The sequence below is a fragment of the Apiospora kogelbergensis genome, assembly GCF_038363985.1.
Source record: "Apiospora kogelbergensis strain CBS 113332 chromosome Unknown utg000007l_segment0_segment0, whole genome shotgun sequence".
NCBI lineage: Eukaryota > Fungi > Ascomycota > Sordariomycetes > Amphisphaeriales > Apiosporaceae > Apiospora > Apiospora kogelbergensis.
The window spans coordinates 4507759-4522603 of NW_027117424.1; the positions used below are offsets into that span (position 1 = coordinate 4507759).

Here is a 14845-nt window from a genome sequence, read left to right on the forward strand (position 1 = left end):
TCCCGATGGCGAATGCAGGCCTTATACTAGCCAAGTTCTGTAATACTATGCCAACGGAGCTGCCAATCACCCGTCTTCCCGTTCCCGCATTCGCATTCCGTGAATTAGTAGAAACCCACTTACAGGGTTTTTGGGAGTTCTACTTGAACAGATTGCTGCACTTGGCTCGCTAGCATACCATCATATTTAACAATCATTCTACTGCTTCTACAGTCGCAGAGTGCGGGAGATAAGTTTAGTGATGCGACGGGAAGCGAGGCCTGCAAGCTGCTGGACTGCTTCCATTCGAGTGAGACATTGTTGAGACTATGCTTTTCAGTTCCCGCGACTTCGAGTATTCATTGTGCGCCGTGGCAATTGATACAACCGAGCGCCGACGGTTGCGGAACCGGTTAGCCAAGCGCAAATCCCGTATGTACGCATCCATTTGGACGGGTCTGGGGCCAACGACGGTTTCCTCCCACGTGGGAGCACATTTGCTAACATGTGCACCGATGCAGGTTCGGAAGTGAAAAGAAAGCAATTAGAGCGTCCAGCCGATAACCCATCCGTCACGGTTGTGCTAGATGACACCTCTTCGGCCGCTGCGCCTACCTCGAGTGTTGCGCGTACACATCGTCCACACCTGGCGCACCAATCACCAATGGGTGATCAGAGGACACGCGACATGGCTAGCGAAGTCACTACTACCCAATATTTGACACAGCAGAACCAAGAGCAGCCGTATTTAGGGTCGGCCAGCGATCAGACGAATGTATATGCCGTAGAACAGATGGAAACTGGCAATACTCGCTGCTATACTTCACGGACATTTCAGCGGTATCCTACCAGCTACACAAGGGCGGAAGATCTACCGCGATTTGACGTGGCAGCGACGTCGATCCTGCCCACCAACAATGACCTTACCCAAGCCGCATCTGCTCCGCCCGTCCCAGCGGTTGCTACCCAGGAAGACGATCTGTTTAACTTGTTCAACGACAACTCCAAGCCTCACAAAGTGAGTACTGAGCAACTGCCAACCGGCCACCACAACCAGTCGTCGCAATTAGCCCTCACGGACGGCACCCCCTGGGATCCCGTGCTTCCTTCTCCTTTATGCCAAATTCCAATAAACACATGGTAGCCTACTCGGCTCAATGCTCTGCAACACCGTCCCAGCCATTCTACCGTGCCGCATGTTGCTAACCTTAGAGACCAGCTTCACAGGCCTATGGGAGGGACGCCGCTGCATATTGCTGCTGCACTCGGGCATTTAAGCACAGTCAAAATACTGATTGTCTACGGGGCCGACATCAACGCCGTCGATGATGCCAGGCTTACGCCTGCACATTATGCGGCGCTTAACAACCATGGCGCGGTGCTTTCGACCCTGTTGGAGAACGGAGCGAATTCAAATGGCGTTGACCCCGAGGGCTACACGCTGTTATATAAGGCGGCGGAGAATGGGTATGATGATGTAGTGGAAAGGCTTTTACGGCATGGGGTATGTATGGAATGAGATATGATCTTGAGGGGAATGCTGTATTCTCAAATCTTATCACTTCAAGGGCCAACCCTAACCCAGCCCACATACACAGTGGTCAAGCGTCTGGCAGTGCATCAGTCAATCACTCACCGGATTGGTGGGTAACAAATGCAAGTAGGTTCGATTCCTGCTGCGGTCGATCCCGAACCCGGCCAACTCATAGCAATCGATAGCCGCCATAAAATAGCTACTGGACGCCATAAAACCCCTAAACATGTGACGACTTGACGAGAATTGTCGTCACAAAGCGAAAAGACTAAGCCATATTAATGCTACAGATATATTCTCAACCTACTTGTATTTAATATTGGCGCGAGGTCATTATCGTCGGGGCGAATGGCGTATCTACCAAATTTTCGTACCCTCCTCTGTGTTGATGAGTAAGCCCTCATTAGGGCCACGCCTGTCTCCATGACTGTCATAGATACATAGCTGCAGATGGACAACACAACTTGATCAAGAACACCATCCCGCTAGGCGCCGGTGCGAGAGCAGTGATAGCCTGAAGGCATCTCTCCCGATGCGAAACGACTGTGCAGGTGCAGACCCCGGATGCTTGGCACTATGCATGAGCGGCTCCAACCTGGACGGCCCTATCTCGGCGGCCGTACATCCTGGGCAAGATAACAATGTGGGAGCCCCATGGGTTACGTACTCCTGAACCTTAGGACATTTACTAAATGTAGTATAGTATGTATGACTTTGCATAAGTGGATTGTACTTTTCTTAGCATGCATATCCCCCTGAAACTCTAAAACGCGCAACTTCACGGGGCTCTGGAGTCTCGCATTCCCCAGGTCCGATGCAAGATTATCCTGACCCTTTCATACTGCACACCAACAGCTCACCAGCTTCGGATGTCAATGTATATTGCGCCAAACAAACGAGAAATCCCAGCGCGGTCTTTCAATCTTCACCTAGGCGCGTCGCCAGTAAGAAGAACAAGGAGAAGAGAATCGTATAAAGGCTTCATGCTGCAACTAGATGTCATCACAAATGCTGAAAATGATTGCACCTCCCCGACACTTCATGAATTTTCTCGAAAAGTCTGCACCATGGATTTGCATAAAAACAACCCACTCATCCGACAAGCGGTTCAGAATGGCGTGCACAGTGACGCGGCCAAGTCATTCTGGTCCTCGTATCTAGTCACGCCGGACTTGTCGTTTTTTCCTCCCTCGGCGGACTCAACAGTCATCCCCAGGCATGATGCCAGCACGCAACTGAAGTTCCCTTGGGAAGGCTCCCCGCCTGCTAATATCGCCGAAGCCACGTTGTGCAAGGTTGCGTGGGCCCTGGTTGCCGGTACCTATTCTGGCTCCCGCGATGTCATCTTTGGGACGGCGAACCCACTTCCACCGCCTGCCTCAGTTAGCAACCAGGAGAGCGGTGCTTCTTCCAACGCATTCCAGCAGACCGTACCATGTCGTGTCCGGTGGGAAGCCAGCACGACAGTAACGAACCTCCTCGAGACAGTATCTGGGCAAGATGCAGAAATGCCCCCGCTCAACAGCTACGGTCTCGAGGAAATCGGTCAAATCAGCGCCGACTCGCGCAGCGCATGCCAATTCACTTGTCACTTTTCCGTCGAGAGTCGACCGGACGCAACGTCTTTAGCATCAGGGAGAACACCCACTACCATCGACGATCAGGACTCGGCAATGAAGAAACGGTACCCTCTCCTAATCAAGTGCATGGTGGGAAGAGGAGAGATGAGCATAACTGCTCATTCCAACAGCCGGGTCTTAGACAAAGAGCGACTCATCCGCTGTGTTACTTTACTGAAGCAAACAATTCTAGCCATGAGCAGCCATGCTCAGTCCCGTGTCTCTGCCCTTGAGATAGTGACTGAGTCTGAATATCAACAGATACTGGATTGGAACTCTGAGAATCCTAGCGTTGTGCACGAGCTTGCCCACAACCTCTTCAGGCGTCAGGCCCGAGCGCAGCCGAACCACCTCGCGCTCAGTTCCTGGGATGGCAACATGACATATGCCGAACTGGACGACGCCTCTGACCGTCTGAGTGTGTCCCTCGAAGCTCTGGGCGTGGGTCCCGAGGTGATGGTGCCAATCTGCTTTGAGAAGTCCCTCTGGGCCATCGTGGCGATGCTGGGTGTATTGAAATCCGGCGGCGCATTTGCCGTTGTTGAGCCCTCACACCCGCTGGACAGAAAGACCGCCATCGTTCAACAGCTCTCTGATATGGTAGCCCTCGTAGGGGCGGAAACGGAAACCTCTTTTCCGGCGGAATGTGTCAGGACGGTGGTCAAATGTGACGCTTCCATCCTCCAGATGCCAAAGCCTGCCCGTGTTCCTCAAAGTGGCAGACCGGAGAATGCGATGTATGTCATTTTTACGTCTGGGTCCACGGGCTTACCCAAGGGCTGCGTGACGGAGCATTGGTCCTTCTGCTCCAGTTCGTCCGAGTTTCGACGCCGGACGGGGCTTCGGTCAGACGACAATGTCTTGCAATTTGCCTCTTACAGCTTTGACACGAGCTGCGAAGAAATCTTCTGCTGCCTTTTTGCAGGTGCCACTCTCCACATCCCCTCCGAATGGTCAAGAATAAATGATCTGGCAGGAGAGTTGCAGAGGACTAAGACGACCTGGGTCGAGCTCTCCCCGAAGGTACTCTCCTTGCTTGTGCCCGAAGAGGTGCCTAGCCTCCAGACTATCATCCTAGGTGGCGACCGATGCCACGGGAGTGACATCTGTCGTTGGCCCTCGTCCATTCAGATCATCAACTCGTACGGATGTACCGAGGCATCTGTCACTTCAACTCTCGCTTTCCTACAGAGCCGAGAGAACGAAGAGCCGCCCATAGGCAAGGCAGTAGGGAGTCGAACATGGATCGTATCTTCCGATGACCATAACAAACTTGTTCCTATTGGAGCCCCAGGCGAGCTCCTTGTCGAAGGCCCCGGCCTGGCCCGCGGCTACCTCGGAGATGCAGATCGCACGGCCAAATCGTTCGTTACCCAACCATCCTGGGCAACTTCCGGCGACACGCCGCGCAGATTCTATAAGACAGGAGATATTGTGCAGTACGATCGAGACGGAGCATTACTGTATCGTGGCCGAAAGGATACACAGATCAAACTCCGTGGACAGCGTATCGAGCTTGGAGAGATCGAACACCAGCTTAGCAAGGCCATCCCTAATGCGCTCGTGGCGGCGGAGATTGCTACCATGCAGCCTGGCAGCACCAATCCCGATACTATAGTAGCATTTACCGTTTTCGGCGACGACATAGATATGTCAGCCGAGGTATCCGTGAGTGTAGATACCGAGTCTTTCGCGAAGCTGGCGGGTCTTCGGTTGCATCTGACAGCCGAACTTGCCCGATCTTTGCCGCCATATATGGTTCCTACCATCTTCATCCCTCTCACTAGGATGCCTCTGACGATTTCTGCCAAATGGGACCGTCGGAAGCTTCGACAGATTGCCGAAAGCCTGCACGGTTCAGAGTTGGCAAAACTCCAGGGCCTGGATAGTGTCAAGAAACAGCCCCAGTCGGCTGCCGAAGCCAAGATTCAGGCGCTTTGGGCAAAGGTGCTCAGCGTCGCGCCAGATACAATTGGAATGGACGACCACTTTTTCATGATCGGCGGCAACTCGATTCAAGCCATGCGCGCAGTTGCCGGCGCCCGTGCACAGGGGCTGAAGATATCTGTGGCCGACATCTTCCAGGCTCCCAAGTTACGTGACCTTGCCGCGCGAACTACCGTAGCCGAGGGCCAGGCTGCCGAGGAAACCATCCCCGCGTTCTCCCTCCTCCCGGAGGAGGACCGGACATCGATAATAACCGAGGCGGCTACTCTATGCCAGATCAAGCCAGCCGAAGTCCAGGATATGTACGAATGTACGCCACTCCAAGAAGGGCTCATATCATTATCTGTCAAGCAGCCCGGCTCTTATATATTCCGCCAGGCGTTTCATCTGGACACAGATGTGCGTTTGCCCGACTTCCACCGCGCTTGGGAGGATGTCATCGAGGCGCATCCGATCCTGCGGACCCGAATCGTCAACATAGGCTCGACCATGTTCCAGGTCGTCACAACGACGCCCGTCTACTGGGAGACCAGCATCAGTCTCGACCGATATATCGAGTTGAGTAGAGAGCAGAGAGTAGAACTAGGCGCCCCGCTAAGTCACTTCGCTATAATCCCTAGCTACGACGGGTTCTACTTCGTAATCACACTCCATCACGTTCTGTTCGACGGCTGGTCCTTTCTCCTGCTTCTTAATGACTTTAAGGCGGCGTATACGGAGAAGTACAAGAGGCGCGACAAGGTTGTCCCTGGGTTCAACCGCTTCATAAAACACCTCAGAGGCCTTGACCGAGCGGCAGCCGACGCATACTGGTCCTTATACCTCAAAGGGAGCAGTACCACCTTTCCTGCACCGCTCTGGGGCAAGCAAATGCCCCAGCCGACTGCCACAGTCGTCGACAGTACCGACTTCGCAGTCCAGACCATCGATGGCAGCACGCCCACCTCGGTGCTGTACGCCGCCTGGGCATTATTGACCCGGAGCTACACCGGAGACTCGGACGTCACTTTTGGAACTACCCTCAGTGGCCGTATTGTGTCGCTGCGCGGTATCGAGGATATATCTGGGCCCACAATCGCTACTGTCCCTTTCCGTCTCCGTTGGGGCCCCGAGAGCACCGTGAGCACGCGCAGCTTACTGCGAACGGTGCAACAGACATTGGAAGAAATGAGGCAGTTCGAGCAGACGGGCCTGCAACGGATCTCTAGTCTTAGTCGGGATGCTCATGCTGCATGCCAGTTCGGCCCGCTCATTGTCGTCCAGCCTGAAAGCGGTGCCGGAGACGAGGAAGATGACCAGCATTTGGCTGGTATAATGCGCCATCATAGCATATGGAAGGAGATACCAGAGGAGATTGCCTCCCAGGCCATCGTTGTCGAGTGCGACTTATTTGAGCAAACCGGCTTTGTCAGAGTTAAAATGAGGTACGATCCGGATCTGGTCGAAGCTCCTCTGGCTACCGCTATAGCCAGGCAGTTCATACATATTCTACGACAACTAGTCGACCCCAACAGACTAGACCAACCCCTCAGTCTTATCAGCAAGGTCAACGACGTCGACTATCAGCTGATGAATGCGTGGAATGACGGTCGCATCAACCCAGTCCGCAAGACGATGCACGAGCTCTTCCAGGTTTCCGCCGTCGTGCATGCCCATAGCCCGGCTATCAGCTCGTGGGACGGCGAAATGACATACGCTCAACTTGATGCTGCCTCTGATCAAGTGGCCAAACATCTCCGGGGACTTGGAGTCGGCGCCGGAAAGAAAGGAGAAAGCGAGCTCGTACTTCTCTGTTTCGAAAAGTCTCGATGGGCTATCGTGTCGGCATTAGCCATCCTGAAGGCCGGTGCCGCCTTCGCGGCCCTGGATCCTGCGCAGCCCGAGGCGCGACACATAGCCATCGCTGCGCTTGCCAAGGCTCGGGTCGTCTTGACATCGAAGGGGCTGGTAGACCGCCTCTCTGGGATCTTTGGCAGGAAACTGCAGATACTGTCTACTCCCGAGCTCACCGAACCTTTCAGTAGGCCTAACAGCCCCACCCCCGTCTTCCAACGGTTGCTCGGCATCTCTCCGCTCCAGGGAAGGGTTTCTGCCGAGCGCCGAAGATCTTGCATACGTCATCTTTACCTCGGGCAGTACAGGTGTACCCAAGGGCGTTATGATCAGCCACGGTGCGGCATCTTCGAGCATCACGTCCCATGCTGCCGCTTTCGGGGTTAACGAGCTTTGCAGAACGTTGCAATTCGCCTCCATGACATTCGACGCATGCATCTTCGAGATATTTACCACCCTGACAACCGGTGGTTGCGTCTGCATCCCTTCCGACGCCCAGCGTGTCAATGACCTCGCGGGCGCCATAAACTCCTTCTCGGTAGACACTGTGATGCTCACTCCCTCCGTCTTGTCGCTATTATCACCCGGCGCTGTGCCGTCAGTACGCTCCGTCATCTTCATTGCAGAGCAGGTGACAAACACAGATATTCAACGATGGTCAGGCCAATGCCGTGTTATGAACGGCTATGGGCCGACTGAATGCACCGTAGTCTGTGTCGTCAATCCCAATCTACGCGAGGGAGGAAGAATTGGGTACGCCACCGGGTGCCGAGCATGGGTAGTTGAGCCTGATGACGTGGACAGACTCGTGCCTATCGGGTGCGCTGGAGAGCTCTTGATCGAAGGGCCAAGTCTAGCAATCGGATATCTCAACGATGGCGAGAAAACGCGTGCCTCGTTCATCAAAGACCCAAAATGGGCTATGGACGGTACACCAAACGCACCGATCGAGCGACGTTTCTACAAGACAGGGGATCTAGTCCAGCAGACCAGCGACGGGTCCTATAAATATATCGGGCGCAAGGACACGCAAGTGAAGCTCCGGGGACAGCGAATAGAGCTCGGCGAGATTGACTTCCATATTCGACAGGCCCTCCCGTCAGTGGTGGTGCGTTCCGACACAATTCAGCTCCAGAATCAGAAAAAGAGCGACGCTAGGACTACAGCTCTTGCTGCATTTGTCGAGGTCGGCGAATGCCAGTCCGATCTCGTAAGCGGCGATTCTCTCAGTGATGAATTGCTAAAGCGGATGGGTGAAATAGTCTCCACGGTCGTGCCAGGGCTCGTGAGCTCACTTCCCGCGTACATGATCCCCAGCATCTTCATTCCCGTGCACGAGATGCCCCTCACTCTATCGGGGAAGACCGACAGGCAGCGACTGAAAGCGCTCGCTGATACGTTGTCTTATGATCAGCTCGAATCTTTACGTGTCCTGCGGGAGGGAGCCCAAGGGCAAGGGCCCAAGGTGGGACCTCGGACCGACGCCGAGAAGCGCATGCGGTCTGCCTGGGCCAAGGTGTTGCTGCTAGAACCCGAAACTATCGGCGTTCACGACAGTTTCTTCGGCCTCGGCGGTGATTCTATCGCTGCCATGAAACTTGTGACAGCCGCGCGCTCCGAGGGCCTCCAGACCTCTGTGGCCGACATCTTCCAGTCGCCAGTTTTAGCTGATCTATGCCACAAGGGAGAAACGGCGCCGAATCCAGCCCAAGCAGGGGGATTGCGCCCTTTTCACTCATCGACGGATACAATAAACTAATGCATGCAGAGGCAGGTCGTCAATGCTGTGTGTCGTTGGAGGAGGTAGAGGACCTGTACCCTTGCACCCCGCTTCAAAAGGGTCTCATGTCCCTTTCGGTGAAGGAAAAGGGCTCGTACATTGTGCGCAACGTGTTTCGCTTGCGTGGCATCGACCTGAGGCGTTTCCAGAGGGCGTGGGAGTATGTTGCCCGAGCTCATCCAATCCTCCGTACGCGGCTTGTACATCTGGAAACATACGGTACGCTCCAGGCCGTGCTGAGCACCAAGCCAGCGATAATCTGGCGTGCAGCTTCCTCGTTAAAAGAGTACTTTGCCGAAGAGGAGAAAGAGGCAATCGGCCTGGGAACGCCCCTTAGCCGATACGGGCTTGTCCGCCCTGCTGATCAAGTAAATGATGCCTTCTTCGTATGGACAACGCATCACGCCATGTATGACGGATGGTCCATGCCGCTGATCAAAGAGGCGGTGGCCATGGCCTACACGGATACTATTGTCTCCGAAAGTCCGGCATTCAAGACCTTCATCAAGTATATCGAGGATATGGACAGAGAGTCCGCCGCATCCTTTTGGCGTCAGCATCTGGATAAGGCCACCGCGTCGGCGTTTCCCATTTTGCCCAAAACATCAACCTCAGGTCAGCGCGCAATGAGGACTGAAAATGTGGCTATCCCTTGGACTGGCAAGCCTCACGAAGGCATCACTATGTCCACGCTCCTGCGTACCGCTTACGCACTGGTTGTTGGCAAATACACAGCTTCGCGGGATGTGGTGTTCGGCACCACCCTTAGCGGCCGCAATGCGCCGGTTGCCGACGTCGAGGCCATAGTGGGACCAACGATAGCCACTGTCCCAGTTCGGCTCTCTTGGGACGAAGATACCTTAGTGCAGGACCTTCTAGTCCAATCCCAACGCCTATCGACCCAGACAATCCCATTCGAGCAGATAGGTCTTCAGGAGATTGCCAAAGTAAGCCCGTCGGCCCGGAGCGCTTGTCAGTTCCAGAGTATCCTTGTGGTGCAACCTGAGGGCGGCGAGGAAAGCCCAGAGTGCTCAAGCTTGTTCGGCGAAGAGCAAGACATAACAACATTGAGCCAGCTGCTGGACGACGAGAGCAGTTTTCAGCAGACCTATCCACTAGGTATAGAGATCACGGCCAGCAAGGGGGAGCTTCAAATAACGGCGACCTTTGACAATATCATCATGCACTGCGAGGAGGTGCGGCGTATCCTGTTTCAACTGAGTCATGCAGCGAAGCTTCTGATACAACAACCACGGGCCCTTGTTGCCTCGCTGGATCTTGTCAGCCCTGAGGACATGTATCAGGTACAAGCATGGAACAACTCAAACCCCCTCATGCCATACAAGAAGCTATCTACGATATCATCAATAGCCACGCCAACGCAAGGCCTACTTCCACCGCTGTCAGTGCCTGGGATGGCTCCTTGACGTACGCAGAACTAACAAGATTATCCAATGGGTTGGCACACCGGCTCCGCGGTCTCGGTGTGGGCGTGGGAAAGGAAACTATTGTGGCTTTCAGCTATGAAAAGTCTAAAATGGTTCCGATCATCATGTTGGCAATCCTGAAGGCCGGAGGGGCCTTCGTCGCCTTGGATGCGGCACAACCAGTCAGTCGTCTACATTCTATCATCGAACAGGCGGATGTGGCCATCCTCGTCAGCTCACCGGCTCTGGTGCGTACCAGCAGCCTCGCTGACCTGGCTCTGACGCCCGTGTATCCAGAACAGCTTACGTACACGGCCAGTGAGCAAGCGTCGGTTCCGCTACCAGCTCATCCTGTTCCTGTACCAAACTCATTGGCCTATTTGATCTTCACGTCCGGCAGCACTGGCGTCCCAAAGGGCGTCATGGTATCGCATTCGGCCACGGCTTCTAGCACTCTCGCCCATGGCTCTGCTATGGGAATCACTCGAAACAGTCGCGTGCTTCAGTTTTCTTCGTACACCTTCGACGCCTCCATTTTAGAAGTATTTGGCTCGCTTTTGGCCGGGGCCTGTGTCTGCATCCCGTCGCAGGCGGAGTGCTCTGAGCTAAACGACACCGTGCACAAGTACGCTGCCAACTTCGTAGCTCTTACGCCACGTGTGGCATCAATATTACGGCCAGACGAGCACCCCGCCATTACTGCCGTTGCCCTCGGCGCCGAGGTGGTTAGTCCTGCTGATATCTGGCGATGGGGGCCCCGCCGCGTGAGTAACGGATACGGCCCTACCGAGTGTACGGTCGTGTGCGTGCTTGAGGCCAGTAATCACAAACCTGGCCGGATCGGCAAGGGTGTCGGTTCCATCTGCTGGGTTGTCGACCCAGATGACCACCATCGCCTGGCCCCTGTCGGTGCTCCAGGCGAGCTCCTGATAGAAGGTCCGTGCCTGGCCCGAGGATATATCAACCAAGAAGACCGTACGCGAGGCTCATTTGTAGAGAATCCTGCGTGGACAAAATACATCCGGTCTGGCGATGAGGCAACACGACGATTTTACAAGACTGGTGACAGCGTCCGGTACGACGCTGACGGGGGAATTCTGTTCCTGGGCCGCAAAGATACCCAGGCGAAGCTCCGCGGGCAACGAATCGAGCTTTCAGAGGTAGAGTATCATCTTGAGAAGCTGCTACCGCCAGGCTCCCAAGTCGTTGTTGAGATAGTCACATTCCCTCAAAACCAGAAAAGCGAGCAACAAGACGACCATGTCGCCCTTGTGGCATTTATTGTGCCACTCATCAACCAGGCACTCTCTTCCAGAGGAAAGTATGACGAAGACCTGATACTTGATCTGGAAAGTGAGCCTGCACTGCGACTCAAAGAAGTCTGGCATACCGCTTCAACCGCAATATCTCAGATGGTGCCATCGTACATGGTTCCGTCAATGTACATCCCACTCCATGCTATACCCCTGAGCAGCTCGAGCAAGACCGACCGCCCAAAACTACAGAGGGTCGCCCAAGGCTTGTCCAGGGAGGATTTGGACACCCTTCGCGGAGTCCGTGGTGAAAAAGAACGTCCTCGGACGAGCCTGGAGCATACTATGGCCGAGCTGTGGGCCCGCATACTTGGCCTTGAACCCGACGAGGTAGGCATTAAAGACAGCTTCTTCCGGCTTGGAGGCGACTCAATCACCGCCATGCGCTTAGTGTCGGCTCTTGCCCACATAGACATCGCGCTACGAGTTTCCGATATCTTCAAGTTTCCTGTCCTTGAAAGCCTCTGCGAGCATCTGCAAGGCGAAGAGGCCAAAGGAGACACTAGCTCTTTGGGCAGCGACTGGTGTGATGTGGATACAATAGCCTCAGAGGTGGTAGAGCAAGCCATCAAGACGATTTCGTATAATACCAACCGCAGATCGGGTCCGGCAAGCATGTCTCGAGCAACTTTAGAGGAAAAGTGCCGCGTCGTACCGGCCACAGACTTCCAGGAGTGGGCCTTTGAGTTCGCATGCCTCAAAAAACGAGGCTTCGTCAACTATTTCGCACTGGATCTATTCGAACCCTTCGGCAAGGTGCGCGTCCGCGAGGCGTGTCAACAGCTGGTGCGGCACCATGAGATTCTCCGTACCTATCTGAAGCTCGCGGATGGCCGACTCTGGCAGCTGATTGTGCCTCCCGAGCTAGCAGAGCCCGACATTGAGCTGTATCGCATCGCCGAGGACGATTCGGTCTCGTCCTTCGGCGCCCAGCTGATCAAGATAGACGAGGCGCGGCGCCTTGGCTCTGCCTCCAACCCCACCAAGTTCTTTATCATCCAGTCCCGCGCCAGCATGCAGCTGGTCATTCGTCTCGGTCACACCCATTACGACGGCTTGTCGTTCCCCATACTGCTGCAGACGCTCACAGAGCTTCTGCGGTGTAAGTCCCCCCTTGCCACGCGAAGTGCCATTCTCCGAATTTGCACTCGCGGCGCGCGGTCTGGAAATGCGAAAGACCATGTTACACTGGAAACAGCACCTTGAAGGCTCTCGCCTGACGCCGATTATCACACCAAGTGCGGTAGCGGTGAATGACGGGGTGGTAGGTCTGCTCACGCGTCTGGTTCCACTGCCGGACCTCTCGACTGCAAACATCACATTGGCGAGCCTTATGAAGGCGGCTTGGGCGCTAGTACTGGCACAGCATGCAGCTACCTCGGATGTTGTGTTCGGGTGTCTGGTGTCAGGTCGCATGGCGCAGGTTCCCGATATTGAGGCCGTCGTTGGACCGTGCGTCACTATCACGCCGGCACGGGTGCAGGTTCCAGCTGTCGAGACGGGCAGCACGCGCGCATATGTTCAGATGGTTCACGAGCTCCACACACGGAGCATGGAATACGAGCATGTTGGCTTCAAGCGTATTGCCGCGGCAGCCACGTCTTGGCCAGCCCGGACGTCGCTCGCCTCTGCTTCCATCGTCCAGCACCAAAACATCCCGCTGGCCGCGGAGCTGAACGATTTGCTCCCCGGCCTGCCGTTCGAGCTCAGCGCCAAAGGGTCTACCGCCAATGCCGCCGCCATCTGGATCATCACCACAACGCGCCCCGCTGAGAGCCTACTCAGCATCGACTTTGAGTACGCGCGACATACCGTCGGTCATGCAATTGCCGACACCCTCTTACAAGCGCTCTGTGTGGCTGTGGAGCACCTTGGCCAAAACTACAACGCCGACGTGCCACTGCCCAACACTTTATGTTTAGCACAAGCCGCAGCTAAGACTCCGTTGTTGCCTTGTGGTCGTAACGCCAAAGGCTACGATGCTCGCGAGGTTTCTCACCTACCTCTCTCTATCCCTGACGTGGACATGCAAGCCGCTCGAGCGCTTGAAGAAGAAGCGTGGGCCACTGCACGTGCCACTTTGACGCACACGCCGTCCAAACCCAAGGAACCGTCCGATGACCTGACATCGATATTCGAAATCTGGGATGACAACCTCGTCGCTGTAGGTTTCCAGGAGATCTACGACAGTCTCGGCGTCTACCTGGATGTGGAAGAGATTCTCAGCTGCCCTTCGATGGAAGCTCAGGAGACACTTGTGGCTGCCACTCAATTCGGTATGTGAGTCACCTGAAGGACATGGGCCCGAAATGGCGACATTTTTCGGGGATCCAATCGCGGCAATTCGAAAAGCGTGAACAACCAACCTATTCTTCAACGGACGAAAGTAGCTATTCACCTTAGACAAGTATATTATTCTAGTTTATACTAACGAAATTTACTATTAAGCGGGTTATGTTATTAAATATATTACTTATTTTATCTCTTTATATTTCTATATAAATTAATTTAATTATATCATATAATTAAAGGGTTTACATTATAATTAATTTTAAAGGAAAGTAAAAGGATTTAATTAATATTAAAAAAAGTTCCTAACTTTATATTCTTTAAAATTATATTACTTTTTATGTTCTAAATTAATACAATAAATATTTAATAATTTAATTAATTTACCTTATTTTTCTTATTTTATTTAATTTATTATATACATTTTAAAATTAAAATTCTATGTTAAAAAGTTTTATTAAAGTATTAATATAAAAATATAATCTATATTTTACCTCCCCTTTATTTAATGTCCTTTTATTTTACCTTTATTATTAACTTTACTCTACCTTTATTATTATTTATTTTTATATTTTTATTTTATTTATATTAATTCCTTCCTTTTATACTCTTTTTTATTCTCTTTTAGTTTTAATAATACCTTAACTATAAGATTTACCGGGCCTACCGTAAACTATACCTATAATACACGGGCCGCTTTTATATATAACTATACTTATATATAACCGTGCTTATATATAATTATATTAATAGATAATTACATTAAACGGATAATTATATATATGTATTAATAGATAATTACGCTTGAAATAATTATTATATATATATTAATAAATAGCTATATTATACCTTACTATACTTTACTATCCTTATAAACTATTATATATAATTATATTTGCTATATATAATTATATTATAATTATTTACTTTATAAATAGCCCTAATATTTAATAATAAATTCTTTAGAACTATTAAGGATATTTTTATAATATTATATTAAGGAATGAATACCTGGATATTAGAGTAAAAGTAAAAATAGTTATTTAATATATTTAAATCTTTATTATTAAAATAAAATTAAATATATTTCTTTTCCTTTTCCTCTAATATATGAAATAGCTTAG

The 14845-nt window shown here is 52.3% G+C and overlaps 2 protein-coding genes across 2 annotated transcripts; both read left to right on the top strand.

The window, feature by feature from the left end:
- Positions 1 to 484: 484 nt before the first annotated feature.
- On the top strand, positions 485 to 1559 carry PG998_011918 (uncharacterized protein; the record flags this gene model as incomplete). Its single annotated transcript, XM_066878734.1, has 3 exons — positions 485 to 997; positions 1199 to 1483; positions 1548 to 1559. 3 exons carry the CDS (start codon positions 485 to 487, stop codon positions 1557 to 1559), a joined length of 810 nt encoding a protein of 269 aa, XP_066727788.1.
- Positions 1560 to 2580: 1021 nt separating this feature from the next.
- PG998_011919 (uncharacterized protein) lies at positions 2581 to 13716 on the top strand (the record flags this gene model as incomplete). Its single annotated transcript, XM_066878735.1, has 6 exons — positions 2581 to 7099; positions 7221 to 8572; positions 8681 to 8698; positions 8752 to 9989; positions 10064 to 12534; positions 12641 to 13716. The coding sequence occupies 6 exons, from the start codon at positions 2581 to 2583 to the stop codon at positions 13714 to 13716; spliced, it is 10674 nt and encodes a 3557-aa protein (XP_066727789.1).
- Between the last annotated feature and the right edge of the window lie 1129 nt (positions 13717 to 14845).